Raw genomic sequence first — 27,891 nt, forward strand, 5'->3', positions numbered from 1 at the left:
CAGGGGCTGGGCCGCTGCAGCCCTGGCTCAGGTTGGCTGGGCTGTTGGGGGTGGTGGGCAGAGGCTTCCTTCGTCCTGCTGGGTGGTGGGCAGGGCCCTCCTGTGGGAGGTACAGGGTTCGAGGCTGGTGGGGGGAGCTCTCCCCTGAGGACCTGCCTCGCTCCAGCCTCAGCTCTGTTCCTAATTCTATACCCCTTCCTCCCTTCAATTTAATCCAAACCTCGATGAAAAAATAAGATCTATTTTATGAGACACACTGCAGGGCAACTGCCGAGACCAGCTCAGCAGGATGGGGCTGACGAACGGGCGCTGTGAAGCTTAAGGAAAAAAGTTAACATCAAACAAGACACGGAGACATATTTCTTAAGTAAAGGTGGGAACCGGGGGACCCAAGGTCTCAGGGACCAAGAGCCCCCCTCAAGAAACCCCACTGCTCTTATTGTGCTCTTGAGGATGAGGTCGAGTGAGGCGGGGGCTATGGGTGCAGGATATGGGGTTTGTTTATTATTTTATAAGTTCTTTTATTATTGTAAAAGTCACTTAGCTGGTAGAAGGTTAAGCTTTTACTCTGACCTTTAGGCACATAACTATCATTAGCATTGGAGTTAGCGATCTATGCAGAACATTCCAGAGAATCCTCCCTGTGCTTCCGCAAAGGGCACGCCTATTTGCGGCAACCTGGCGTGCCTAGGTTTGCACCTTGGCTCTCTTTGCTGATGCATATTCTGCTAACGACCGCTCATAAACCACTTGGCCGTGAGGTTCCTCTTTCTCTTATCCCTTAGAGGACAACTCGTGCTCGTGCAAACGGTGTGCCAATCTGCACAGGTCCGGCGTGCCTAGACCAACGCATTACGTCCTCTTTCAGCTGACCCTTTATGCCTTTAGGTCTTTGTTCTTAAGCTTAAGTCATTTACCAGCACTGTGACTGCAGGAAGATGGGATAGAGTAAAGCAGGACAAGATGGAGTTTTCAGCAAAGAGGCTGAGAAAATATTGTAGAAATGTGTCTCGCGACAGGCAACCAAAGCAAAATGGTTGGTAGCTTTCGGACATGCATATCCTCGGAGGTGGTCTTGGCTGAGTTGTGCTAATGCCTTCATACCGACCAGTGGGTCTACTGATGCTACGGCTCTTGGGCGCGCCCCAGCAGCTGCTCCTTTGTAAGTGGGAGTCTTGGCCTTGGGCAAGTCTTGATTTGACAGTTGGAGGGTTAGGGCCCTGGGCTCCTGCTGTGTTTGCCATTCTATTTTCTCTTCTTAGCAGATAGAAGCCTTTTGTTGTGCCCACCCAGCCTCCACAGCAGCTTGACCAGGAACTCCCAGGAGGCACACATGGTCCAGGTCTGCTGCCACAGGGAGAGCCTTTCCCCCGAGATCAACCAAAACCTGATTAGACGCCCGAGCCCCAGGCCAGGAGAGCAAGCTCCTTCCACAGCCCAAACAGCAGCAGCTATGGGGGAAATTTTACCATCACAAGATATGTCTCTTTGGCAGGATTAATTTAGGCTAATTATTTGTCAGAAACAGAAGACAGATGAAGTCTTGTTGTTACCTCCCTGCAACAACCAAATGAATTTAGATACAGGGCTTGTGAGAGACCAGAGTCCACTCGGCATCTGGACACGTCCGACCTGCCTGGTGTAGCACCTTTGGTAACCAAACACCTGCTTCGCCATCTGCAGGTCACAGGCCACCCTCTCCTTTCAAGCCCTAAGCCACGCCCTCAGCATCCTGCCTTGTCTTTAGGGGGGTTTACCATGACGGCTGCGGCAGTGGCTGCGGTGATTCCTAGGTCACGGGTCTTTCCACGTGCCCATGTTGTTACACTTTGGTTAATTTTCACCTGTTAATCTGTCTCACGTCAACTAATTCCTAGGCCACCAAGAAGAACCTAGAAGGGCAGGGGGAAATATCTTGCCTTCAAACCAGCGACAAGCCCAGCCAATAAGACCATAGCGGCTCAGCGCTGTGAGCCACTGCCGCCCAAAAGACCCGATTCCTCCAACAGACGTCCACACAGCCGCCCCTCCCACTGCCTCCTTCCCTGAAAGGTCATAGCCTGGTTGTTTGCTGAATCGGATGCTAGTTTCCTTATAGCTTGTTTGTCCTGAATTGCAATCATCTGCTCTTCCTAAAAAAACCCATTTCGTTGGTAAAATACCTCGCTATTTTTAAGAGGTCCCAAGTGAGCTGGGTCCGGGCGAGCGAGCTGACCCGACCCTGCCCACACAGCCCCACAGCCAAGGACCCATCCGGCCCACACTCCAGCTCCACCCTGGAGTCACCCCAACTCCTATGTGACACGGCGGGGGGCCGGAGGGAGGGAGGAGAGGCGGGGGCTGCGGGGACATGCAGGCCCTGGGCACCCCGCTGCCCCCACCATGGCTGCTCCTCAGCTCCCACAGGGCCCGGTGTCCCCGCTCCTGGGACCCTTGGGAGATCAGCAGAGGCTCCTTTGGGGTTCAGTCCTGTGGGTGCTGCTGACCTGCCGCCAGGAGGACCCGAACCCCACCTGGAGCAGGGACTCTGCAGCGGGAGGACCGTGGAGGGGGTGGGGGGCTGTGCAGCTGAGGGGGAGGCTGGCCGAGGGCCTGCAGCAGGCTTGGGCCAGAGGCCCCCAGGCTGGGGAAGAGATGGGCCGACCCCAGACCGAGGGGAGGTGGTGGGATGGCTGCAACAGGGCAGGGAGCTCCCTCAGCTCCCTCAGCCACTCTCCCAACCGCCCTAGTGAAACCTGACACCGGCGGTCCCTCCCCCTCCAAGGACCAGCCAAATCCCATTTCCCCAAAGGCCAGGGAAAGGAAATTTTAGAGAAATCGAAACTACTTAGAAAGAGAGGTCCCCCTTCTGCTCATCCCCACACCTGACCCAGCACAATCCCTGAGTCTGGACCACACCTGCTCCGTCTCTGCATCAAGAAACCCACTTCTCAAAGCATCTCCTCTGCCCGCAACACCGACTTCGCCTGATCCCTGAGATGCTCAGGGAGGAGCACGAGGTGGCCGTGCTGGGGGCTCCCCAGACCTCAGCCCCCGTGGCCACCACGGTGATCAACATCCGAAGCGAGACCTCCGTGCCCGACCACGTCGTCTGGTCCCTGTTCAACGCCCTCTTCATGAACTGGTGCTGCCTGGGCTTCGTGGCTTTCGCCTACTCCGTGAAGGTGGGTGGGCGTCAGGGGAGGAGGGATGCGGGGTGGCGGGGGCGGGGGGACTCCAAGAAGGTGTGTGTGAGCCTGGAGAGGCCCCCTGCCCAGATGTGCCATGAGGTGTGTGGGGAGCTGATGCGTGTGTCCTTCCGTGTGTGTGTGTGTGTGTGTGTGTGTGTGTGTGTGTGTGTGTGGTTTGGGGCTCCTTCCCAGCGAGAGTTCGGGGCGAGGCTGCGTGGGTGCCCATGGGGATGGCGGGCTCAGGGGTGGGGTGGGGGGCTGTGTCTCCACCCTCCCGAGACCTGCCCCTGCCCGGCCCAATTAGAGCAGTTAAACCCTTCCTTCACCCTTGGGACTCAGACCCAGAAAAGAGAAAAGGTCCTTTAAGGGCGCTGAGCCAGCAACGGGGCCAGAGCAGAGGGGGGAGGAGGAGGCCTGGGGCTTCCTGGAGAGGCTGGGAGGCTGTGAGGAGGGAGACCCAGGCCCCAGGAGGGGAGGGAGGGGCCCGGCAGGCCCTGTCCTGCTCAGGCTCCAGGGGACGGGCCAGGGCTGGGTCCCCATCTGGGGGAATGGGCCCTGGGGGGCCCCCCGGAGGACAGCGCCTGGTTGTGGCCTGCACCTGCTCCAGGTCCCCCTCACCATGTCTTCTCCTCCAGGCGAGGGACCGGAAGATGGTGGGAGACATCACTGGGGCCCAGAGCTATGCCTCCACCGCCAAGTGCCTGAACATCTGGGCTCTGGTCCTGGGCATTTTTCTGACCATCGGAGCCGTCGCTCTTCTGGTGTTTGCATGCATAGCAGTCTATGAGATGGCTTTACAACATGCAAAGAGTAACAGAGGCTACTAGCAGCCATCCACGGCCCAGCCCAAGTCCCCCACCATCCACACTGGCCCTGCCCCACCCCCTCCCCTTCCTACAGCAGGTGCTAGAGACCTACCTGTCCACAACTGGGTTCAATAAAGTGCTCTTGCCTGTGAAGCTGCTGTGCTGTGCTGCTTCCCGCGGAGGGGCCCTGCTGAGAGTTCCCAGTGGCCTCAGGGGGGCACAGAGCCCTCCGCCCAGGGCGCTCGTGCCTCGGCCCCCTTGGACAAACCCCCCGGAGGACAGATCCCTTCCTCCCACGGAACCAGGCTGGTCCTGCTGGGTGGAAGGGTCTCCCAGACAGCGGGGACCCTGGGCCTTGGGGTGCGAGCCTTTGCCAGAGCCTGGGCCGCACACGGGAAGCAGGCGCCCTCTCAGCCCAGTGCCGGGAGACTTGTCCCAGGCGGGCACTCCTGTCTCTGAGGCGCTGGAGGGCGTGGGTGTGGGGACCCAGGACCACGGGTGTGCTGGGGGCCACCCTGGAGAGGCTGGAGGGGTCCAGGCAGCCACAGGCTGGGGTCAAGCCCCTTCTCCCCCGGGCTCGCCTCGCTCCCTCACTCCTGTCTGGCTCTCCCCGAAGCCAGCAGCTCTTGAGGCTGGGTTCAGTCCTGGCGCCAGGCGGGATGGGTGCCCCACCCCCACGGTGCCCTACCTCCGAGGCCTCGAGAGTTGGGGTTCTCCCTGGCCCTCCGTGGCTGCCCCCTGTGAGCTGGGGAGGCTAGTTCCCCGGGAAGGTGGGTCCTGGAGGAGGGCTGGTGGGTCTACTCTCTGGGTCTGGGAGGGACCCGAGGCCCATGGGGCGAGTGGGGCCGTGGAAGCCAGCTCATGGGGAGGGGGTCCGACAAGCTGCTTGGAGCCCCACTCCCTGGCCAGGTAGAGAGGGGCAGGTGGTCCGCGCTCAGGAAGGTGGGGTCCTGGCCTCCCAAACGCTCTCCCCCCCACCCGTGCACAGCCCAAGCCTGGGGGCCTGGTTCTGCTCCTGTGTCCTGAGGTCTCCTCTGAGGGGGCCGCACGTTCCCACATCCCCAGGAGCCCCTTGGTGACTGCCCTTGTCCACTGTCTTGAGGGGCCTTCCATCCTGACTCCTCCATCAGGACAGAGTGTGTGAAGCTGGAAAACCCTCCAAAGGGCTGTGCCCAGCGAGTGGGTGCAGGGCCAGCAGGTGCAGGGCCTCCGGGCCCAGGACGGGCGCTGGGAGCAGTCTGCCTGCAGGGAGGCCTCAGTGTTGGGGGCAGCGTTGCCGTCTCCCACAGGATGCACAGCAGAGAGGTCTAGAGAGGGTGGCAGTGTGACCCTCGTGGCACAATAGGAGGACAGACAACCCCGGGAGGCCCTCACCTCCAGCAGCCGAGGACCAGGACTTACGGCAAAGCCCCAGTCGGCTCCTGAGCCCAGGCCTCTGCCTGAACTGGTTTTCAGACCTGATCCCACAGCTGCTTGAGGGCAGAGCCCCAGTTGGGGGGCAGGGGAGGTGGAGGCACATCCCTGCCTGTCCCCAGGGGAGCAGCTGGCAAGTCCCGGAGAAGGTGATGTCTCAGGAAGTGTGGGCTCAGGGCAGGTCAGAACCTCTTCCGGCTTCACGGTCACGTGGGGCTCGGGGGCTCTGGGCCCTGATCAAGTCCTCGGGGACCCTTCCCCGCCCAGCAGGCACTGCCCACTCCCCACTCCAGGGGGCTGTGAGGGCAGGTGCGTGGTGGTTGGACGGAAGTCAAAACCAGGGTCCCACCCTGGGAGAGGAGCAGACAGGGAGGCACTGAGGGGATGGAGTCTGCACAGCCAGAGGCAGAAGTCCCGAGAGAGGACACAGTTGAAGAGTGACGCTTAGGGGAGATGGGGAGCTCACAGTAGGATAATGACTGCTCAGAAAAGCCATCAGAGCAAGGCAGGCTTGCTTGACTAGTGGAAGTGAATCGCCTCAAGAAGTGAATCGCCTCAGGAAGTGAATTGCCCAAGGTCCTTGGGTGGGGGGATGGACCGAGGCCTGCACTGGGATTCAGACCCAGGGCAGGAGTTTGAGGACTGATTTGAATACACACCTTACCAGATACCTAGGAGGAGCCACCCCTACCCCCAGGAAGAACGAGGCGGTCTTTTCACCCCCCCCCAAGATAAAACTAGCCCTCGGGGCAGAGTCTCCTTGCCTGCCCACTTGCATCTCTCAAGAGCGTCCTATCCTAATAAATCTGTTTCTTGCCCATCGCTTTGTCTCTCGCAGAATTCCTTCTGTGAAGAGGCACAAAGGACCGGAACCTCAGCAAGTCCAGACATCGGGTGAGTGATTCTAACTCAGAACGTGGGTGCGAGTCCCAGTCTGGGTTCTGGCTGGGTTCAGGCCCTTAGTGCTGTTGGTTTCAGACCCAGCAGCAGTGCCTTCGAGGATGGACTTTCCAGGGGCCAACGGGCAGGTGGTCCTGACCCGTATCACCCACCACAGCTTCCCAAGGCCCGGCCCTCTGCTCACTCCTGGGGCCAGTTGATGGCGCAGGACAGGTTCCCAGCCCGCTTCTCCAGGGGTCAGCTCAAGGGGAGGGGCGGGGTTGGACACAGAGAGGCAGGGGGAGCTGAGCACCTGGGCCGGCGGTGGGGTACCCACGGGCAGAGCTGCAGGCAGGGTGCGGGCCATCCTCTCTGCGGGGCGAAGGGGATGCTGACAAAGGCCTCGGCTGCTCACCAGGAGCCTGCAGGGGAAGCGAGGCAGGGACGGAGGCGGGGCTGGCATGAAGGGTGAAACCCAGGAACCGGCCGGTCTCACTTCCTGGAATTTTGTGAGTTGATTCTAAGCACAGCCATCATTAAAATTAAATCCCACAGACCATCACTCGCGTAAATTACATAAGAGAAAAGTCGTCATTACTCAAGACACGTTGCCCATCCAACCACAGCCCGCGATAGGGGAGGCCGGGCCGCTGAGACGGGCCTGCTGCGGTGTGATGGGAAGCGGGACTGGTCAGCCCAAGTGATGGTTTTAAGCCGTGCCCACCTGCCACATCAGCAAACAGAAGATGCTGCAGCCGTCCCTGAGGGATGCAGGCTGGGGCAGAGCAGGACACTGGCCCCAGAGAGCCGAGGTGCACAGCATAGGAAGGACTTCAGCGAGCCCAGGCTCTAGCACCCTCCCCTGCACCAGATTCAGAAAAGTGCCAGATTCAGGACCCTGCGGTGTCTGGTCTTTTTTAATTAACAGTCATCTTGGAGGTTTCGACTCCCTGGTTTTTCCTGCAAAGCTCCTACATGTCCCTGGAGTTCCCGTCGTGGCGCAGTGGTTAACGAATCCAACTAGGAACCGTGAGGTTGCGGGTTCGATCCCTGGCCTTGCTCAGTGGGTTAAGGATCTGGCGTTGCCCTGAGCTGTGGTGCAGGGCACAGACGTGGATCCAGCGTTGCTGTGGCTCTGGCATAGACCCGGCAGCTACAGCTCTGATTGGACCCCTAGCCTGGGAATCTCCATATGCCGCAGGAGCAGCCCTAGAAAAGGCAAAAAGCAAAAAGCAAAAAAAAAAAAAAAAAAAAAGGCTCCTGCATGTCCCCAACCCCTTGGACCAGCCCCTCAGAGCCACCTGAGAGGCTGCATCCTCGGCTTGAGGGGCTCAGAAATTCTGCCAAAGAAACATAATCCTCAACCTTTAGTTTGTGCCTTTGTCTTCAGTCACCAGCTGGTACTTTTAGGAAACTGAACACTTGGGAGCGAAGCTCTGAAGCCCAGTAGAAGGACCCTTTCGAAAGGCCCTGCCAGGTGTCAGGGAAGCCTCCGGTCCTGAGGGTCCCTCCTGCACCAGGACGGAGGGGCAACCTCTTCTCTAGACTCCCTCACGGGTGGAGAAGGCAAGGGCTGAACTCGGGCTGAAACCTCAGCCTTATCTGGGTGCCTTTCCTGGTCTCCTCCCCCCAGTGCTCCCCAACATCTCGTCTCTCCCTGCAGGCGGCGAGAAAGCTGGCTTCAGCCTTTGCAGGGAGTCACTCGGGGTGTCTGGGTCTCGCCCACGTGTGCAGAGGTACCCACAGCGTCAGCTTGGATCTGTTTTCCTCCCCTTCATCTCGGCCGCGACCCTGGAAGGCCAAAGGAAACCCTTCTGCCCCGTGTCGCTCTGGGGCGGGAAGCTCCCGCTGGGCCCTCAGCCTTCCACCCACCCACCCACCCCGGTGTAACCTGACACTCCCCGGATCGCCCCGCCTCCTCCTCCCAGCCCGCTGGCAGTTCCCCCAAAAGCCAGGAAAGGGAAACTGTAGAGAAATCGAAACTACTGGGGAAACAGAGCACCCCGGCACATCCCCTCTCCAGACCACAGCTTCTCCTGGGCACCATGAACTGCGCTTCCCAGCCCTTCTTCACTGGTGCCCATGGAGGACCCCCAACATATGAGATGCTCAAGGAGGAGCACGAGGTGGCCGTGCTGGGGGCTCCCCAGACCTCAGCCCCCGTGGCCACCACGGTGATCAACATCCGAAGCGAGACCTCCGTGCCCGACCACGTCGTCTGGTCCCTGTTCAACACCCTCTTCATGAACTGGTGCTGCCTGGGCTTCGTGGCTTTCGCCTACTCCGTGAAGGTGGGTGGGCGTCAGGGGAGGAGGGACGTGGTGGGGGGGGGACTCCAAGAAGGTGTGTGTGAGCCTGGAGAGGCCCCCTGCCCAGATGTGCCATGAGGTGTGTGGGGAGCTGATGCGTGTGTCCTTCCGTGTGTGTGTGTGTGTGTGTGTGTGTGTGTGTGTGTGTGTGTGTGTGTGTGTTTGGGGCTCCTTCCCAGCGAGAGTTCGGGGCGAGGCTGCGTGGGTGCCCATGGGGATGGCGGGCTCAGGGGTGGGGTGGGGGGCTGTGTCTCCACCCTCCCGAGACCTGCCCCTGCCCGGCCCAATTAGAGCAGTTAAACCCTTCCTTCACCCTTGGGACTCAGACCCAGAAAAGAGAAAAGGTCCTTTAAGGGCGCTGAGCCAGCAACGGGGCCAGAGCAGAGGGGGGAGGAGGAGGCCTGGGGCTTCCTGGAGAGGCTGGGAGGCTGTGAGGAGGGAGACCCAGGCCCCAGGAGGGGAGGGAGGGGCCCGGCAGGCCCTGTCCTGCTCAGGCTCCAGGGGACGGGCCAGGGCTGGGTCCCCATCTGGGGGAATGGGCCCTGGGGGGCCCCCCGGAGGACAGCGCCTGGTTGTGGCCTGCACCTGCTCCAGGTCCCCCTCACCATGTCTTCTCCTCCAGGCGAGGGACCGGAAGATGGTGGGAGACATCATTGGGGCCCAGAGCTATGCCTCCACCGCCAAGTGCCTGAACATCTGGGCTCTGGTCCTGGGCATTTTTCTGACCATCGGAGCCGTCGCTCTTCTGGTGTTTGCATGCATAGCAGTCTATGAGATGGCTTTACAACATGCAAAGAGTAACAGAGGCTACTAGCAGCCATCCACGGCCCAGCCCAAGTCCCCCACCATCCACACTGGCCCTGCCCCACCCCCTCCCTTCCTACAGGACTTGCAACCAGGGAGGCACAGATTCAAGTAGCAAGAGTCCCACGTGCTCTGAGGAAAGCAGAGAGGCAGGGCTGGGGAACACCCACCACCAAGACCTTCCAGAGAAGTTACAGGCTCGCCTTACAGACGGGGGCTGGTGCCAGCAGAGGGTCAGTCACTAGGCATCCGCAGCTGATCGGTTGCCAGACCCGGGTTTCCAGGGAGGGAAGAAACCGAGTTCCAGGCGGTCCCAGGATGGCCAGGGTGTGAGTCAGTTCATATCCCCGGGGCTTCCTGGCCCCATTTCAGCCCCTCCGGCGCGTCTGAAGGGGCTGAAATGGGTGGACCTCCGTGTGTGCAGAGTCCTCGTGGGCTCCGGCTCGGGACGCCTGCAGGGGACCTGACTCGCAGCTGGGGGAGGGGGCGGGGTCCGCCGTCCACCTCTGGAGACACAGCCCCAGTGGCCCCCGCTCTTCAGGGGGAGGAGAGCCCCTGCCCTGCCCTGCCCTGGAAATCAGCCCCTGTCCCTGATCCCGCCGGTTCTGCCCGGCGTCCAGATGTGCGGGCCCTTGGGGTGCCCCGGGGCAGACGCTGCCCACAGCCAGCTGGGCAGCTGCGGGGTGAGCCGGGGGGCACGGCTTCACTGTCCCTCCCCTGACACCGATGCCAGGCGTGGACCCCCTGTGGACGAAAATGCTGCTGCCATAGCGGGAAGCTAAGGATGCGGCAGCCAGCAAGCCACCGAAGCCTCTCCCCCCCGCCCCCGCCGCCCCCCAGGGACCAGGATGGGAAGGAGGGACCTGGTGCAGGAAGCTGAGGTGCACACACACCGAAGGGCCGATCTCGAGGGGCCCGGACTCTCACATCTTCCCATACCTAGAAAAGCGCTAAATTCCCTAACTTGAGGTGTCTGCTTTTCTTTAATTATGAGTAATGTTTGGGGAAAAAAATAAAATAAAAAAGAGTGATCTTTTGATGTTGAGACTGCCTGGTCTTTGTTAGAAACGTCTGCATGTCCTCAGTGGTCCGTCTCCCAGGCTTAAGTCCTCAGAAAATTCCCGAATAACACACAATTCTCAGCTTTTAGGTTACGCAATTTCTCGGGTCGACACGCCCCAGCCCTCACGCAGGCCCCTTCGTGTGTCCCCGGGAGCCGCGGTCTCCTCCCTCCGGGGCACGGCTGGGGGGTTGGGGTCCCAGGGTGGGCTTTGATGCCTGTGAGCCGAGGGGGGGCGGCCCCAGGAAGGAGGGTCCTGGGGGAGGGGAGGCTGGCCGACCCACCCCCCTGGGTTGGGGAGGAGGGACCCAAGGTGGGGCGGGGCCAGGAGCCAGCAGAGCCCCGGAGTCGGGCAGGGGGCGCTGCCCAGAGACTCAGACCCCTGCTGGGGGTGCTGGGGCGGCTGGAGGCTTCCCTGAGCAGCAGCGCCCAGGAAGGGAGCCAGGGGTGCGGCCAGAGCAGCGTCTGCCCTCCACGCGGGAGCACCCCTGTCCTGCTCTGCCCTGGTCCCCCTCAGGGCCACCCCGGGGCAGGGCATCTTCAGGAGGCCCCACAAGCCACTTCCTCCCGGGCTCACTCCAGGCAAAGCAGAGACAGAGTGCTCTCTCCCGAGTGCTAAGAGGAAAAAGCGCCAGATTTGCCTCCCCCTGCCTACCGCCCTGTTCCCGCCCCCCCCCCCCCCCCCCCCCCCCGCCAACGTCCCCCTCCCTCCCCCGCCCCGGTCCTGGGTGTCAGGCCTCCCAGCTCTGCCTGCTCCCAGGTGGGCTTCCTCCCAGCGGTGACCCCCAGCTCTGTGACCCCTGCTCTGCCCCCTCCCTGCCTGGCCAACGCTCTCAGCCCTGCCCAGGAAACACCCTGCAACACAGCAGGCCCACCTCGGTGATACGGGACACGGTGGCTGCCCCGTGGGAACCGCCCTTTATGACCTCTGCTCACAGCTGCCTGTGGCACCCCGAGGCGGGCCTTCCTGGACCCCAGGGGTGGTTCCACCAGCCCTCCTCCAGGACCCACCTTCCCGGGGACTAGCCTCCCCAGCTCACAGGGGGCAGCCACGGAGGGCCAGGGAGAACCCCAACCCTCGAGGCCTCGGAGGTAGGGCACCGTGGGGGTGGGGCACCCATCCCGCCTGGCGCCAGGACTGAACCCAGCCTCAAGAGCTGCTGGCTTCGGGGAGAGCCAGACAGGAGTGAGGGAGCGAGGCGAGCCCGGGGGAGAAGGGGCTTGACCCCAGCCTGTGGCTGCCTGGACCCCTCCAGCCTCTCCAGGGTGGCCCCCAGCACACCCGTGGTCCTGGGTCCCCACACCCACGCCCTCCAGCGCCTCAGAGACAGGAGTGCCCGCCTGGGGCAAGTCTCCCGGCACTGGGCTGAGAGGGCGCCTGCTTCCCGTGTGCGGCCCAGGCTCTGGCAAAGGCTCGCACCCCAAAGCCCAGGGTCCCCGCTGTCTGGGAGACCCTTCCACCCAGCAGGACCAGCCTGGTTCCGTGGGAGGAAGGGATCTGTCCTCCGGGGGGTTTGTCCAAGGGGGCCGAGGCACGAGCGCCCTGGGCGGAGGGCTCTGTGCCCCCCTGAGGCCACTGGGAACTCTCAGCAGGGCCCCTCCACGGGAAACAGCACAGCACAGCAGCTTCACAGGCAAGAGCACTTTATTGAACCCAGTTGTGGACAGGTAGGTCTCTAGCACCTGCTGTAGGAAGGGGAGGGGGTGGGGCAGGGCCAGTGTGGATGGTGGGGGACTTGGGCTGGGCCGTGGATGGCTGCTGGTAGCCTCCCTCTTGCCTTAAATCCGAAAATACAGTCTGAATTTCACCGCTGAAACAGTGGCAAAAACAGCAATAAGTGTAATGGTCAGAAGGAGGCCCAGGACCAGGGCCCAGATGTTCAGGCACTTGGCGGTGGAGGCATAGCTCTGGGCCCCAGTGATGTCTCCCACCATCTTCCGGTCCCTCGCCTGGAGGAGAAGACATGGTGAGGGGGACCTGGAGCAGGTGCAGGCCACAACCAGGCGCTGTCCTCCGGGGGGCCCCCCAGGGCCCATTCCCCCAGATGGGGACCCAGCCCTGGCCCGTCCCCTGGAGCCTGAGCAGGACAGGGCCTGCCGGGCCCCTCCCTCCCCTCCTGGGGCCTGGGTCTCCCTCCTCACAGCCTCCCAGCCTCTCCAGGAAGCCCCAGGCCTCCTCCTCCCCCCTCTGCTCTGGCCCCGTTGCTGGCTCAGCGCCCTTAAAGGACCTTTTCTCTTTTCTGGGTCTGAGTCCCAAGGGTGAAGGAAGGGTTTAACTGCTCTAATTGGGCCGGGCAGGGGCAGGTCTCGGGAGGGTGGAGACACAGCCCCCCACCCCACCCCTGAGCCCGCCATCCCCATGGGCACCCACGCAGCCTCGCCCCGAACTCTCGCTGGGAAGGAGCCCCAAACCACACACACACACACACACACACACACACACACACACACACACACACACACGGAAGGACACACGCATCAGCTCCCCACACACCTCATGGCACATCTGGGCAGGGGGCCTCTCCAGGCTCACACACACCTTCTTGGAGTCCCCCCCCCCACGTCCCTCCTCCCCTGACGCCCACCCACCTTCACGGAGTAGGCGAAAGCCACGAAGCCCAGGCAGCACCAGTTCAGGAAGAGGGTGCTGAACAGCGACCAGACGACGTGGTCCCGGTGGGGGGTCTCCCTGGGGATGGTGATCACCGTGCTGGTCATGGGAGCTGAACCTTCGGGCGGCCCCATCTCGGCCACCTCCTGCTCCTCCTTGACCGTGTCCTGGCTGTGTGGCACACCTTGTGGGCACCACAGGCGGAGGCTGGGAAGTGCTGTGACATTGCTTCCCTGTGACCATTTTTGGAGTCTGGCTGCATGCTGGAGGGAGGTCTTTCGCAGAGCTCAGCCCCATCTCCTGGCCCCCTTTCCCCACATCAGCTCAGCAGTCCTGCTTTCTCAGAAATTTCCATTTCCGGCTATTTTGTAAAGTGGTGAATTGGATGAAGCCCTAGGAAATTAGCAAATTCTGAGAAGTTACAAGTGGGAGAGAAGGCTGTGGTCCAAGGGCTGGCTTTTGTCCCAGGCACACGGGTCACGATAGACTCAGGCTAGGGTCGGCCCATCTCTTCCCCAGCCTGGGGGGCCTCTGGCCCAAGCCTGCTGCAGGCCCTCGGCCAGCCTCCCCCTCAGCTGCACAGCCCCCCACCCCCTCCACGGTCCTCCCGCTGCAGAGTCCCTGCTCCAGGTGGGGTTCGGGTCCTCCCGGTGGCAGGTCAGCAGCACCCACAGGCCTGAGTTGCCTGCCCCAGAGGAGCCTCTGCTGATCTCCCGAGGGTCCCAGGAGCGGGGACACCGGGCCCTGTGGGAGCCAAGGAGCAGCCGTGGTGGGGGCAGCGGGGCGCCCAGGGCCCGCATGTCCCCGCATCCCCCGCCTCTCCTCCCTCCCTTCCACCCGCCGCTTTCTGTAAGGGCCAACGCTCCTGAGCCTGAGTGCACCCCACCCAGAGGCACCTCAGGAAGGAGCCGTGCCTCCCACGGGCCAGAGCCTTCCTGAATGACGCTTTCCTCTTCCTGTCTCTGTTCACCCCCATGGGAAGATGGGGGTCTCAGAGCGGAGAGAGGTGTGTGCCTGCAGTGAGGCCATTCCCATGACACGGGGCAGTGGCCACTGCGCTTTTCCCCTTAACGAAGAAACACTGGGCATCATAGGCCTGGCGCCCGCCGCTCTTCTGCAGCCCCTTTTCCGCATGGACGGCGGTCTGGCCGCCTCCCCTCCTGCTCTGCCCTCTGTCTACACTCATGCCCCGGTGACCCTCGGCAAGAGAAAAGAGGACCCCAGAAGAGGGGGGGTCACCTGTGGAGACCCCCACCTCCACCGACTCCCAAAGTCCGCAGTCCTTGCTTCCACAGGGCAGGGTCTCCTGGCGTCTGACTCTGGGCCTGCTGGGTCCCTGCAGGGAGGCAGGAGTAGGGGGCAGGACTGTGTCGCACAGCTGCTCCACCCCTGTCCCCCAGCCCCAATGGGGGCACAGTCGGACCATCTTGGAAGGGGAAGCTACTGGGACGCCAAGGAGCACAGCCAGCCTGGAAGCTGTTAGAGGCCCGGGAGCTGGCAGGGGGACCCCCAGGTGGGGCGGGCATCACAGGCACTCCCGGCATCCCGGAAGCCAAAGCCGAGACAGGAGCCTTGCCCAGGCCCCTCCCCGCCGTGTTTGAATGGCAGCAGGAGCAGACACAGAGCTTCCTTTGCTTGGCGCCGAGACCCAGGATGAGGACTAGCGCACCTGGCTGATGGGGAAAACTTTGAAAGTGTGGCCTCAGCCCAGGCAGCCACCAGGGGAGGAAAAAAAGAAGTGTTCCCAGAGGCTGGAAACCCGGGGGCGACATGCGCTGTGAATTTTCTGTGTCAGCCTGACCGGGGCCCGGGGCCCCCACGTTTTGTAGGAAGTTATCCTGGTACATCTGGAGGGGCTTCACTCTGGCAGGTGGGCTCCCATGCAGCCTGCTGGGAGCTGAGGAGGAGGCGAAGGTGGAGGAGGGGAACACCCCCCGGAGCTGGGCATCGGGCTTCCCACTCAGGTCTCGTACTGGGTGCCCGCCTGATCACGTGAGCCTGCGGCCAAGGGCAGATGGCCAGCCTCCAGGCCAGTGGGCTGCGTCCTAATAAGAAGTCTCCTCCTAAGAATCCACTGCTTCTCTTTCTCTGGAGAAGCCCAATACCAGCAGTGAGGAATCGGGGCTCCAAGGGCTCTTGGAGGCAGACCCAGAGCCTCAGCCCCCGTGGCCCTAGAACCAGGGGTTGCAAGCAGACCCGCTTGGAGGGGCATAGGCCGTGGGCTGCGTGTCTGGGCCTCTGACCGCACAGAGACCGGCAGGTGGACGGACGAGCAGAAGTGAAAGGGGCAAAGTTCAGGGTGGGGACTTGGCCTTCCAAGAGTGACAGCTTCTCAGCCCTACCAGTAAAACCGCATCACACAGGCTCTGGAGGAGGGCCCCCATGTGCCCAGTGCTGGCATCACCTTGAGGGAAGGTGGGCACGAGGGGCTGAGGGTGAAGAGCAGAGAAATGTAGCAGAACCCAGACCTGTGGGAAGGAGCCTCACGTGCAATTTTGAGGCCTGCACCTGACCCTGACCCTGAAATTACAATAGTTCTGAAAGAGCACTGAAAGCCTCGGCCTGGACCCAAAGAGACTTAAAATAACCCTGGGCCCCTTGCGTGTGGCTCTATGGCCGGAGGCGCTGGGAAAGCTCTTGGTTTCTGCACTGCCTACCCCAGTGCCCGAGGACGGCAGGCCAAGGAGGGCGTCCGCCCAGGGCCAGCGTCCTCACCGCAGCCTCAGGGGAGACCTCAGGCCCCCCACTCAGGGTGCACTGCCCCTGCTGCACAGTTGATGCTGGAGGCCTGGGGGTCAGGGATGCATCCTTTCAGCCCAAGGTTGTCCTCGTGTGGGCTTGACACAGGGCGTCTAGGCCGTCTTTGCATCGCTTTTGATCTGCATGGGCTGCGGGGTCTTTGGGACTGGCCCCCGGGGGAGGGTGTATTTTGCACCGAGGCCCTCCTGACCACGTGCAAATGTGGCTGTTGGGAGGGCTGCCCAGTCCGAGGCGTGGCCAGGGCGTGAGGCCCCGAGGGCCCTTCTTTCTGCCGTGACCTAGAGGTGCCACCTCCGTGGCCCCTGCGTGACCTTTCTGGGCACAGCCAGACCAGGACGGAGGGATTTGGGCTTGTTCGTTCCACCGCCTAACCCTGCCTGTGCGAAGGGGCGCATCCCTCCCCGGGTGGCTCCCTGCAGGCCCGGCTCAGGTCCCTCCGGCCGGACGCCGCCTTCACACCCTCTCCAGATCTCCTCTGGCAGGACTTCGGGGACCTCAGAAACACGGTCCCCACAAACCCCCTCCCAGCGTTTCCACTTGTCATCGCTGGCTGTGTTCAGTCTGCGCCGCGGGGGCGTCTACCTTTAACGTGTCCTCGTTGGGACAGTTCACAAAGACACGGCAAAGCGCATGTGACGCCAACGTCCCGCCTGGCAAAGTGCTGAAACGCGCATGCCTACCAAACACCAAGTCACACACGGCGCACTGCCCGCCCCGCCAGGAGCGGCCCACCAGCCCCACGGAGCGCACCGACCGCTCTCAGGGCCTTCATGCTGTGCACATCCTTGCTTTTCATGTGAGTTTCAACCCTCAAGTGTGGGTAAAGCCGAATCCAATTGAGCGAGGGTCGAACCCGAACGCTGTGGTTTGATTTTGCCTGGCTTGGTCTCCGTTCCCGCTGTAGTTCATTTCTCCTGATTTCTGTGTTGTGTTCCTTGGATCCCTGAGCCACAGCCTCTGCCCCGCTCTCAACGGTCAGTGTTGCTTTTGCCAATTGCGGCTACAAAGGACGAAGCCGCCGTGAGCATCTGAGCGTGTGTGCGTCCCTACTCGGGCGTCCACGTCTCAGTTGGACGTGCGTCACCCACTGCAGTGGACCAGCCGGATTGTCTGCCACAAGCTTGTTGAAACACACACTCCCACAGCAGGCCCGAGAGGGCCCAGCTCCATTCCAGGGCTTGTGTAATGCTGTCTCTCTGTGCTTTCAATTCTCATGATGAATTAGGTTATAGCAATTATCTCTTGGCACAATAAGGTTGCATGATGGGAGCTCCCGTCGCGGCGCAGTGGTTAACGAATCCGACGAGGAACCATGAGGTTGCGGGTTCGATCCCTGGCCTTGCTCAGTGGGTTAAGGATCCGGCGTTGCCGTGAGCTGTGGTGTAGGTTGCAGACGCGGCTCGGATCCCGTGTTGCTGTGGCTCTGGCATAGGCAGGTGGCTGCAGCTCCGATTGGACCCCTAGCCTGGGAACCTCCACATGCTGCGGGAGCAGCCCTAGAAAAAGGCAAAAAGACAAAAAAAAAAAAAAAAAGCTTGCGTGACGAACAACCACAAGCCCCCGAGGGTATATACCAATAAGTGTTTGCTCTTGCCCAAGAGTCTGGGGGCTTCGGGAGCCCTGGAGCAGCCTCGGCTGGCCTTGGCCAGGCTCGTCATCCTCTTCGAGCAGCTGTGGGCTGAGGCGGCATCTCCAGTCTCGCCCATGATCGCCCAGGATGTCAGGCTGGGTTTGTTCTTAGGTCGCCCACGGCAGGGCCCCCCAGAGCCAAGGTGTGCGAGGGGTTCTCGAGTCTGGTCTCGGGATGGGCCCCGTCGCTTCCCCACATTTATTAACCAGACAAGTGGGGAGGGTGTTTGCAAAAAAGGCCACAGTGGGAGTTCCTGTTGTGGCCCTGTGGAGACGAATCTGACCAGGAACCACGAGGTTTTGGGTTCCATTCCTGACCTGGCTCAGTAGGCTGAGGATCCGCTGTTGCCAGGAGCTGTGGTCTAGGTCGCAGCAATGGCAGATCCTTCGCCCGCTGAGCAAGGCCAGAGATCGGACCCGAAACCTCAAGGTTCCTAGGCGATTCGTTTCTGCTGCACCACAACGGGAACTCCACCCTCCCCTCCTCCCCGAAGAGTAGTTTCACTGGTGAAGAACTTTCGGTCAGCCCTGAAGAGCCCGTTCCACTGTCTCCCACTTCTGCCATTACTGTGAGGTCAGCTACCAACTGAAGGCTTGACTCATTAGGAAATCTGTGTGTTTATCAGGCTGTTTATGTTTTTTATTTTTATTTTTTTATTTATTATTATTATTATTTTTTTTTTTATCTTTTTGCCTTTTCTTGGGCCGCTCCCACGGCATATGGGTCGAATCAGAGCTGTAGCCACCAGCCTACGCCAGAGCCACAGCAACGCGGGATCCAAGCCACGTCTGCAACCTACACCACAGCTCACGGCAACGCCGGATCCTTAACCCACTGAGCAAGGCCAGGGATCGAACCCGCAACCTCATGGTTCCGTCAGATTCGTTAACCACTGCGCCACAACAGGAACTCCTATCAGGCTGTTTACGATTCTGTTTACACGTGCCTTTTGCTACAGTTTTACCGTGATGTGTGGCAGAGGGGATTCATTTTATTAACTCTGGTGGAGATGTCTTGGGCTGCTTTCATCTGTGGGTTAATGTCTCCAACAGTTTGGGAAACTCTCATCCACTGTATCTTCAGATACTGACTTTCCCCCGTTCTCCCCTTCCTCTCCTCCCACGACTCCCATTAAACAGACATTGAACCGTTCACGCTGTCCTCAGCATCCCTTACATGCTGTCTGTGGTTCCAGCCATTGTCTGAATGGTTTCTTCTCACCCACCTTCTCCAGCGAGGTCCTTGAACACTGAACAGGCCAAGCATGGGCCCCGCCTGGGAACAGTATTTTCTGAGATCGTGGGACTCGCTGCCAGTTCTCTTGGGCTGGGTTTCATGTGCTGTAAATCACCCAGTGAGTTCTTTGTCTTGGTTACTCTGCCCTGCAGCTCTAGGATTTCTAGCCAGTTTCTTTTCAGATCTGCGATGTCACGCTTTACGGCCTCCCATTCCCTGCTAAAATGTCTGTGTTTTACCTTGCACCTCCAAGAGCTTAGTAACTCCAGGGTCCAGGATTTCTGTGCTCCATTCCCCTGCTGCTGCTCAACCAAGCTGTCTTGTCTCTTTGGGCACCTGCTTATCTTTGGGTTCTAGGTCCGGAGCTTATTTCAGTCCTGGGATGGTTTCTCTCCCCAGAAAGAGCAAGGAGTCACACAGATCCAATTTCAGAGGCTGAGACCCCCCACACGTCTGGATCTTTTCTCTAATTGCAGCTCTCACCACATCGCTGCCTTTTGGTTCATATACTAATTCTTCTGCTGGGGCTTATCTCTGCCATCTTTTTCACATTTGCAATTGGATCTACTTTTAATGTGTCTTTTTTCATTTTTGTTGTTCTGCATGAGCTGGATCCTATATCCATTCACTCACCAAACACTAAGCACCTGCTTTGCCAAGAGTTCTCATGGTGGTGGACTCACATGTTCTGACTGTTCCGCCCTCCAGACCTGCTGTGTCTGCCCCTGTCTCCTCCCGACATGGAGCAGCAAGGACACCTTGACCCTTTGGGGCTCCTGGGGTCCTTTATCTCCCCCAGCCCTCACATTGGCATCACCCAGAATCACATGTGGGACTTGTGTGGCTGCACTTCCTGCACTTTTGCCCTTTTTCCTGCCTTTCTGTCAGCGGTGATTTGTTCCTAAAACGGGAGCAGACTCTGCAAAGGTATTCGATCCTCTCACTTCCTCTCTGGCCCACGGACTTTCCTGGGTTTTTCTGCTTTTTCTGTTCCTCCTCCAAGAATGTTTTCAACATTTCAGAGGGGCACATTCTGAGGCTCTCTGGAAATATCTTTACTATATTATTACATTTAAATGAGAATTTTTAGCTGGATATTAAATTCTAGATTTTTTTCCTTCAATCCTTTAAAATATCACTCTGTATCTCCTTATATGACTTGCTCAAACATCTAGGCGCGATATGATTCTTGTTCCCTTGTAGGTGGTCTGTTCTTTCTTCAGGGACTTTCTCTTTCTGCAGACTTTTCTCTGATACTCTTAAATTTCACTGCAGCACAGCTAAGTGTGGGTTATGTCTTATCTGGCCTCTTTGTGGGCTTCCCTTTGAGGGTCTCCTCTTCATTCCTAATTCTGGGACGTTTCACTGCATTGTTTCTTCAAGTATTTCTCACCGTCCTCTCTCTGTTCCAGGATGTAAGTCATTCTTTCCCGAGGTCTCAGCTCCATCCGCATCCCTCTCTCTTGCATCCGTCCCCCACCCCTTACCTCCCAGGACAGCTCTCAAAGATGTTGGACTTGCTATAACCTGCCCTCCGGGCCTCCATCCCTGTTTACTGTTCTCGTCTTCGTAAGAGGGGTAAAAGCTAGCCCTTCCAAGGACTTGGTCTCTACCAAGCACTGTTCTTTTTTGGGTTTTTTTGTTTTTGTTTTTTTGCTTTTTAGGGCTGCACCTGTGGCATATGGAAGTTCCCAGGCTAGGGGTTGAATTGGAGATGCAGCTGCCAGCCTACACCAGAGCCACAGCAATGCCAAGTTAGAGCCATGTCTGTGACCTACACCACAGGTCACTGCAAGGCCAGATCCCTAACTCACTGACCAAGGCCAGGGATTGAACCCACATCCTCTTGAATATTAGTTGGATTCGTTACCGCTGAGCCACAACAGGAACCCCCAAGCATTTGTACTAAATGCTGTGGTGTAGGTTGCCACTGTGGCTCAGATTTGATTCCTGGCCGAGGAATTTCCATATCCCACGGGTGTGGCCGAAAAAGGAAAAAAAAAAAAAGGAGGAGTTCCCATTGTGGCGCAGTGGAAACAATCCAACTAGGAGCCATGAGGTTGCAGGTTCCATCCCTGGCCTCGCTCAGTGGGTTAAGGAGCCAGTGTTGCTGTGAGCGTGGTGTAGGTCGCAGACGTGGCTCGGTTCCAGCATCACTGTGGCTGTGGTGTAGGCCGGTAGCTACAGCTCCAATTGGACCCCTAGCCTGGGAACCTCCATATGCTGTGGGTGCAGTCCTAAAAAGCAAAAAAAAAAAAAAAGCAAAGAAAAAAAAGAGCAACGCTACTGAGGGAGTTCAAGGATGCCTGCTGGGCAGATGTTGACTTTGCAGTGGATTCCACAATATCTTCACGAGTTAAGGAGAGGCTTTGGATCATATTCTTGTTTGCATTTACTTCTTCTTTTTTTTTTTTTTTTTTGTCTTTTTGCCTTTTCTAGGGCCGCTCTCGCAGCGTATGGGGGTTCCCAGGCTAGGGGTCTCATCGGAGCTGTAGCCGCCAGCCAACGCCAGAGCCATAGCAACACAGGATCCAAGCCGTGTCTGCAACCTACAGCACAGCTCACGGCAACGCCGGATCCTTAACCCACTGAGCAAGGCCAGGGATCGAACCCTCAACCTCATGGTTCCTAGTCGGATTCGTTAACCACTGAGCCACGACAGGAACTCAGTTTGCATTTACTTCTAACCAGGGAGGTATGGCTGTGCCAAAGGAAGCGCATCCTGAGTCATAGAGTCCCCTGGAAAGTCCTTCCTAATGACCATGTTAGTCCAGCAGTCCTTGAGGAAAGTCAAGGGCACAGGTAAATACCCAGAGGCACTGCCCGGCTGTGGGCCAGCCAGCTGGACACCCATAGGCCCAAGAAGGGCAGTGACCATCACAGGCCGAGATAAACCCAGCCCGTTCCTGTCGGAGCGGCACTGTTCGTGGCCGTGTTCCCAGGACAGCTGCCTGCACTTACCCCTTACGCCGAGGGTCGGTCAGACTCTCAGCGCATGTGGTAAGAAATCGCCTAACCTGAGATGTAGAGTCATTCCAAAGTCCTCGCCCATACGAGGCGAGCTCTCTTAGTTGGTGGGGGCAGCTCTGATGCAGATAATCATGAGAACTGGAGGATGCAAACGTGCTAAGATTTATTCAGGTATTTGTATGTAGTCAGGCAGGTACAGTTATAACTGGAGAAAGGTTGGGAGAAAAAAAAAGGCACAAGTTGTTCTGGCTGTAATGTAACAGGAGAACAAACTTGACTGCGTGCAGCCCCGCCCGGGTGCTCGGCCGCTGAGTCACGCGGGCCCAGCGCCTTTGTTTCTGCCAACGCTGTGAGAACGTTGCCTGCAGCCGATGGCAGGACTGTCCCAAAGAGTCATCTTCTTTTTTAACTTTCTGATTACGGTTGATTTACAATGTTCTGTCCGCTTCAGTACAGTTGATTTACGATGTTTCTGAGCACAGCAAAGTGAAACAATCGTGCATATGCACATGCATCCTTTTTCTGTTCTCTTCCCTTAGGGTTTATCACAGGATATTGAACACAGTTCTGGGTGCTACAGAGTGGGACCTTATTACCCATTCTGCATAGAATACTTGGCATCTGCTGCCCCCAACTCCCACTTCATCCCTCCCCCACCCGCTCGCCACCCTGGCAGCCACAGGCTGTTCTCCAAGGAGCCCTCTTAACTCAGGGTAGAATTCAGGCTTCTTTTACGCGAAGGCCGGAGGGGGAGTTGGGGACGGGAAGGTCAGGGGACGGAAGAGACCCCGGGCCGAGGTCTTTGTTCCTGGTCAGTCGGCTCTAGTCGGTGCAAATCTGGTCTGTTCCGAGGTTCCCGCAGAACTCCGCGAGACAAAGGGTCATTCTTCTCGCTCGCTTTTCCTTATCACCACGGGGGCTTCCCTGAGGAGGGGCTCTCACACTCCAGTTCCTTCAGTAACTAACACGTCGTGTGCACGGCTGAGCAGAGGCTTAGGACGTCGGGGTGAAAGCCGAAGAGATGGGTGCAGCGTGGACTCAGATGTCGAGATTCTACAAGCAGCAGGCAGGTGGGTCTCGGTTCCCGAAGACCAAAGCTAAGAAGCCCGTCGGGCGGCTCTGCACCCTTTGAGAAGGAGCTGGGACTGTTTTATCCGGAACTATTGTTACTGCTTTTCTCGTTTAACTGCCTTTCCTCCAGTGTGCGTTCCCTCACTTCCCTAATTAGTAGCTGCCTGTCCCTGGTCTTTGGCACTCAGGGAAGGCCCAGGAGACCTACAAGAAACACAGGAGTTCCCTGCGTGGCTCAGCAGTAACGAACCCGACTAGGATCCATGAGGACGCAGGTTCGCTCCCTGGCTTTGCTCCGTAGGTTAAGTATCTGGCGCTGCCGTGAGCTATGGTGTAGGTCACAGATGCGGCTGGGATCCTGCGTGGCTGTGGCTGTGACGTAGGCCAGTAGCTGCAGCTCCAATTTGACCCTGGGACCCTGCATATGCTGCAGGTGCAGCCCTGACAGGGAAAGGAAAGAAAGGGGGAGGACCACAGACACTGGGGAGGCCCCGCAGGACCTTGCTCCGTTTCGTAGCCTCTTCTTTGATTCTCCTCGAGCCTAAGGGGAACGGGGGAGGGGGGGGACAAGAAAGGGGGCAAAGCTTTGGATCAAGAGTTTCGTCCTAAACTGCGCAGAGGAACTTGGTTTGGGGGGACTTGGTTTCAAGCCAGAGTAAAGGAGAGAACAGGAGGAAGGAAGGGCCTCGAGTCTTCGTTAAAGTAGGAAAAAGCCTTGAGCCAGCGTTTCGGTGGCAGTGGACACCCATCCTGATGTCACCACTGCTCCTCCTCGTCCAGCTGATTCCCGAGGTCCCCAGGTCTGCACAGGACCAGATGTCAGGCGGCACCTCCTTTACCTGTGAGATGTGTACCCAAGGCTCGGCGCCTCTTCATCTTGCATCCGTGTCAGTGGTCAGGGGCACTTAGTGAGGGGCTGTCTCCCTCTCGCGAAGTTTCCAGAAGACCCAGTCACGAGGCTCCAGACTGTGACCAACAGATCTTGGAGGGTGGATTGAGGAAGCTTTACCTGCTGCTGCTAAGTCTGAGCACAAGCCATCAGAGACGGACGGCAGCTGGGCCCACCAGCCTGGCAGCCAGGTCAGCAGAGGCCGTGCACCGTAGGCATGGGTCTGCAGGGGACCCTCTCCTGGGAGTGGGTTTATGTTTCCCAAAGAGGGTCCTACAGGACCTTCGGCCCAAGAAGTCCAGTCGCTTTGGCCATTTAGATATTTAGGTTTGAGGGTCCCTTTAGTTCTCTCAGCTTTGCTCGATTGAGGGCAAGAGGGACAGTGATGATTCCAAGAAGTCGGCAGCTTTTCCGGGAAGGCTCGTGGGAGCGGCCGGGAGTGGGTGCCTTGGTCACTGGAGACCATGTGACCAAGTAGCCGAGAGACGGACTCTCTGATGGATGGTTTCTTTGCCCCCATGAGGGCATCTTTCCTGCGACAACGGAAGGCTTCCACCCCTCAGGAAGCCAAACACGATGACAGGAACACACTGACACCCCCGCGAAGCAGCGGGGGTTCGGAGGGAGGTGGTTTGAGGCCTCTGGGCACAAAATAGCTTCTCCAGGTCATGGACCTGGCATGCGGACACTGATGGCAAACTGTCTCGAGATTTTGTAGACGTCTCCCTGCCAATGCTTATTTACCATCTGAATCATGTTAAGTGCACTTGGGGTAATGGGAGGTAAAAGCTGAAAACGGGGCTTGCCAGGGAGCCAGGAAGAACCTAGAAGCCGCTTGGGGTTTCCCGCAGCCCCCGCTGTTTGATCCACAGCCATTGTTTCCGCATCTCTGTGTCCCCAAGGCAGGAGCAGCCCACCGCCCCGTCCACAGAAACATCGGGTTGCAAAAGTCTGACAACGAGAGGCCATTTCTGCAGAAACAGAGTGGACTTCACCTACCGGCCAGTCTTTACCGATGCTGCTGCTGCTGCCTGTGCAACGAGACGAGCTGGGGTAGTTCCCTGACACTCAGGGTCAGTTTTCCCAGTGGGACCCCAATTTTGATGACAGCGACTTCAGAAGATAAGAAGATAGCAGGAGAAAGGTCATTTAACTTGTTGCCCCCCCCCCCCGCCCCCTTAATTGGCCTTGTCCGGGGCATGTGGAAGTTCCCGGGTCAGGGATCGAACCCGAGCCACTGCAGGGACCACCCCAGATACTTAACTCACTGCACCACAAAGGAACTCCGAGGACATTTTAAGAGGAAGGTGGTGGAGGTGGAAGCAGGGGTAGGGTCAGAAGCCTATGCTGGGTCAGTTCCGAGGGAAAACTCTGGACAGCGGGAAGGGTAAATACACGTCACCTCCAGCGTCAAAGCTGCGTCTGCCCACTTTGCAGCTGCGGCTGTGACCTTAAGGCAGCTGAGGCGGGTGTCAGCGCTGAGTCAGGGTGCTTCTGACCGACCGTCCCTGCGACAGCCTCCCAGGGCCTAGCTCCTCAGGCACAAATAAAGTGACAGGTTTGGAAGTGCTGGGCAGCCCAGGGTGGGCGTTCTCCCAGCACGCGTTTTAGTCTCCGAAAGGCCAGCTCCCATTTACCCTGCTGGGGAGGGGGCTCAGGACTGAGAAGTCTGTGCATAAAGTGGGGGAGCAAATCAAGAAGACACAGGAACCCAGCGTCGCCCATGCCCAGCGCAGCCTAGAAACGCCCAAGGCTGCCGCTTAGCTGTGGGCCTGGGTAATTCCTGGATCGGCTTAATTCTTTTTGGAGATGGCGGAATCGTCCAGCACTTCCGTTATGACCTAGGTAACGAAGAGTGGATAGAGATAAGTGTCACCTTCCCGGAGACTGTCCTTTCCCGGCTAACGGCTGCAGCAAACGCCTGGGGTCTTCCCTGGATGTGTCTCTGGGGACGGGGCACAGCAGGTCACCGGCGTGGTATAAGAGGGGCCCTACAGCTCGGCGGAGCACTTGGGAGAAGCCGGAGGGGCCCCGGGAACCTCTCAGGCACGGCCCCCCGGGGCTGCTGCTGATCGTTTGGAGTAAAGGCGAACAGGCCTTGGCCTTGGGGTCTAAGGGGGCAGGGAGAGGCCTGAACCAAGGCCGCCAAGAGGGAACCGTTTTGAACCGGCCGGATCTTGTGGCCGAGGGTGTTCAGGTTCCAAACAGCAGGAGACGCGTCACCGACACGTCAACAGCGCCCAGACCCTGGGCAAATCACTGGCCCCTTCTGTCCCTGACCGGCAGGACCTGCGCTGTGGCGGCCGGTCCCCGGGCGCTTAAGTCTCCCGCCAGAGGTGAGACGGGGCCCGGCCTGAGGCCTTCGCGGCTGTCACAGGGTTGAAGGGGAGGTGGGTTTGGTCGCTGAGGGTGGTACAGGGTCAGCCCTCTTTATGGATGCAGCCCACAGATGGGGGGGGAGCGGCTTTGTGGAACGTCTTCCTCTCTGGGTCGGGGACAGCCTGCGGGACGAAAGGACCAGGCCCACGCTGGTCCGGAGCCACCAGCGAGGCCTCACGGGAGGCGAGACCCACCCACACTCGCTGCTGAGGGAGGAGACCGCTGCCCGCGGGGCGAGGGGCCAGCGACCTGCAGCAAAAAGGAACGTGTTCAGGAGCAGGTCCGGCGTCCTTCGCACTGGCTGAGGTAGAAATGCTCTCTGAACGAGCTACCCCACGCGAGGAGTCTGCTGTCCTGTGCGGGTGGGTGTGAAGCAGCGAGGGCAGCCCCGGTATCGATCAGAATTTGGCAAGATTGTCCAGTAATGTTAGCTGTCGTTTCCCCTCGGCTGTTTAAGGATGTTCCCGCCAGCAGTTTCCTGGCGAGCCCCTTGGGGGTCCTGTCAGCCCTGGGAGGGGCACAAGGGGCCTCCTCTGGTGGCGGGAGTGGATGTTGAGGGATTTTCTTGGCACCTTCGAGGACGGCTTTCTGGGTGCCCCAGCGGATCACAGATGAAACACCCTTGGGCCGATGGGTCGGTGGTGGACCTCGAGGGTATGATGTGGGGGCCCAGGCGTGACTTTAGGGTTCTTGCCTTGGAGCTGCTGTGGCTGTAAGGCCACTCATTTGAAGGACCTTTGTTAATGACCTTGGTCCAAAGTCCTTTCAAAGTGTTCAGCCTCGGTCACGAGATGGGGGGGCCGCCCATCCTATTTCCTGCATTTTTATCAGCCTCTAATCTCGGGGGATCCAGAGCAGGCTGGGCACCCCGGTTTATTGCGCGGAGCCTGGAAGGCCATAGAAAGAGCTTCCCCGTGCAGACGATGGATCGCTAATATCCCCCTGAGACTCCGCCGTCCTGCTTCCTAGGTCCATTTTGGGATCCCTGAGTCCAACCAGCTCACACACAGGCAGAAAAAGATCTGGCAGCCCCGGGTCAGAAGCCCAGTAATGACTCCAAACCTAAAATATTTGGGGGGATGCACCCTGGGTTTAGGGAACTTTAAAATTCTGCTCATTGGTTTGGTCTTTGACCAAAGAGTGGACGAGATCCCAGGATCTCAGGCGGCTTTCTTCTCAAAGGCACCTGTGTAATAGCCTCTTCCAGTGGGAAGCTGTCCAGACAGAGAACTGGTACCACACAGGCGCTCAGGCAGGGCCAGTGGGAGCCATGTCAGGCCTACCGTCGTGTTCAGGCACCTCTCAGGTCTTTCATTTCTCATTAGGCAGGATGCCTTTTAATGAAGACATTTTAGAGTCTTGAAGCCTTCTGGAGGCCTCTGCCCACCAACTACAATCAGTGTCCACCTGCTTTTTCTCAGATGCTGCTCAATTAACATTCCTCATGGTAGTCACGCAATTCTAGGTTGTTTTTAATAACATTTGCCATTTTTGTCAGTATTTATAACTTCTGGGACCATAGCTGTTAGACCCCAAATCAGCAAGTGTATCGGAGTCAGGAATCCAAGGATCCTAAGAGCCAAGGCTTTGGGTTTCTTGGAACCAAACTGGTACCCCAAAGGGATGTGCTTCTGGACAGGGGCTGTGCAAGTGCCACGGGGACCTCGCTGCTGAGACGTTTTCTTGGCATTTGCAGGTGGCCCAGAGTCGATCAAACCCATCCTGCAACTGACTTATCCTAACACACGAGGCCTTGGGTCTGAGGACAGCCTGTAGGTGCTCAACCTGTGGTCACCAGTTTTTGCAGCTTTTTGGCCTCTGAGATCACCACTAGCAGTAGCTTCTTTCTGCACAAAATAAGGCAAATATGTGCACTTAACACACCAGCAATCAAGACATGGGGC

The 27,891-nt window shown here is 58.8% G+C and overlaps 3 protein-coding genes and 1 long non-coding RNA gene across 5 annotated transcripts in view; 2 read left to right on the plus strand and 2 right to left on the minus strand.

Moving 5' to 3' along the window:
* Positions 1 to 2,810: 2,810 nt before the first annotated feature.
* On the plus strand, positions 2,811 to 4,129 carry LOC146405000 (interferon-induced transmembrane protein 1-like). The gene is made up of 2 exons (XM_085010297.1): positions 2,811 to 3,164; positions 3,806 to 4,129. The coding sequence occupies exons 1-2, from the start codon at positions 2,979 to 2,981 to the stop codon at positions 3,995 to 3,997; spliced, it is 378 nt and encodes a 125-aa protein (XP_084866423.1). The 5' UTR covers positions 2,811 to 2,978; the 3' UTR covers positions 3,998 to 4,129.
* Positions 4,130 to 8,237: 4,108 nt separating this feature from the next.
* On the plus strand, positions 8,238 to 10,426 carry LOC100519082 (interferon-induced transmembrane protein 1). The gene is made up of 2 exons (XM_003124235.6): positions 8,238 to 8,559; positions 9,200 to 10,426. Exons 1-2 carry the CDS (start codon positions 8,314 to 8,316, stop codon positions 9,389 to 9,391), a joined length of 438 nt encoding a protein of 145 aa, XP_003124283.2. The 5' UTR covers positions 8,238 to 8,313; the 3' UTR covers positions 9,392 to 10,426.
* Positions 10,427 to 12,068: 1,642 nt separating this feature from the next.
* Positions 12,069 to 17,518, minus strand: LOC102161418 (uncharacterized). Its single transcript, XM_021082535.2, has 5 exons — positions 17,387 to 17,518; positions 15,395 to 15,481; positions 14,308 to 14,388; positions 13,031 to 13,285; positions 12,069 to 12,391 (listed from the first exon to the last, which is right to left on the minus strand). Exons 1-5 carry the CDS (start codon positions 17,516 to 17,518, stop codon positions 12,221 to 12,223), a joined length of 726 nt encoding a protein of 241 aa, XP_020938194.2. The 3' UTR covers positions 12,069 to 12,220.
* Positions 17,519 to 20,303: 2,785 nt separating this feature from the next.
* LOC102166195 (uncharacterized) overlaps positions 20,304 to 27,891 on the minus strand; it is a 28,176-nt gene continuing 20,588 nt past the window's right edge. The window contains exons 4-5 of one of the 2 annotated variants that reach the window (XR_002341370.2): positions 21,194 to 27,834; positions 20,304 to 20,859 (exon numbers count right to left, since the gene is read on the minus strand). This is a non-coding gene — a long non-coding RNA (uncharacterized LOC102166195). Of the gene's footprint in view, positions 20,860 to 21,193; positions 27,835 to 27,891 lie in introns of those variants that run through there. The other variant, XR_002341369.2, reaches the window with a different exon arrangement.

Source organism: Sus scrofa, chromosome 2 (genome assembly GCF_054392235.1).
Source record: "Sus scrofa isolate SSC_HxYL_T2T_F1_AM1 chromosome 2, Sscrofa_HxYL_maternal_Yorkshire_Landrace_v2.0, whole genome shotgun sequence".
NCBI classification, from domain to species: Eukaryota; Metazoa; Chordata; class Mammalia; order Artiodactyla; family Suidae; genus Sus; species Sus scrofa.

Coding starts and splice junctions, on each gene's coding strand:
- LOC146405000 (XM_085010297.1), top strand. CDS start 2,979: ATGCTCAGGGAGGAGCACGAGGTGGCCGTGCTGGGGGCTCCCCAGACC. Junction 3,165..3,805: donor CTTTCGCCTACTCCGTGAAG/GTGGGTGGGCGT, acceptor CTTCTCCTCCAG/GCGAGGGACCGGAAGATGGT.
- LOC102161418 (XM_021082535.2), bottom strand. CDS start 17,518: ATGGGCGAGACTGGAGATGCCGCCTCAGCCCACAGCTGCTCGAAGAGG. Junction 14,389..15,394: donor TGTGTGATGCGGTTTTACTG/GTAGGGCTGAGA, acceptor GCCTCCCTGCAG/GGACCCAGCAGGCCCAGAGT. Junction 12,392..13,030: donor CTTTCGCCTACTCCGTGAAG/GTGGGTGGGCGT, acceptor CTTCTCCTCCAG/GCGAGGGACCGGAAGATGGT.
- LOC100519082 (XM_003124235.6), top strand. CDS start 8,314: ATGAACTGCGCTTCCCAGCCCTTCTTCACTGGTGCCCATGGAGGACCC. Junction 8,560..9,199: donor CTTTCGCCTACTCCGTGAAG/GTGGGTGGGCGT, acceptor CTTCTCCTCCAG/GCGAGGGACCGGAAGATGGT.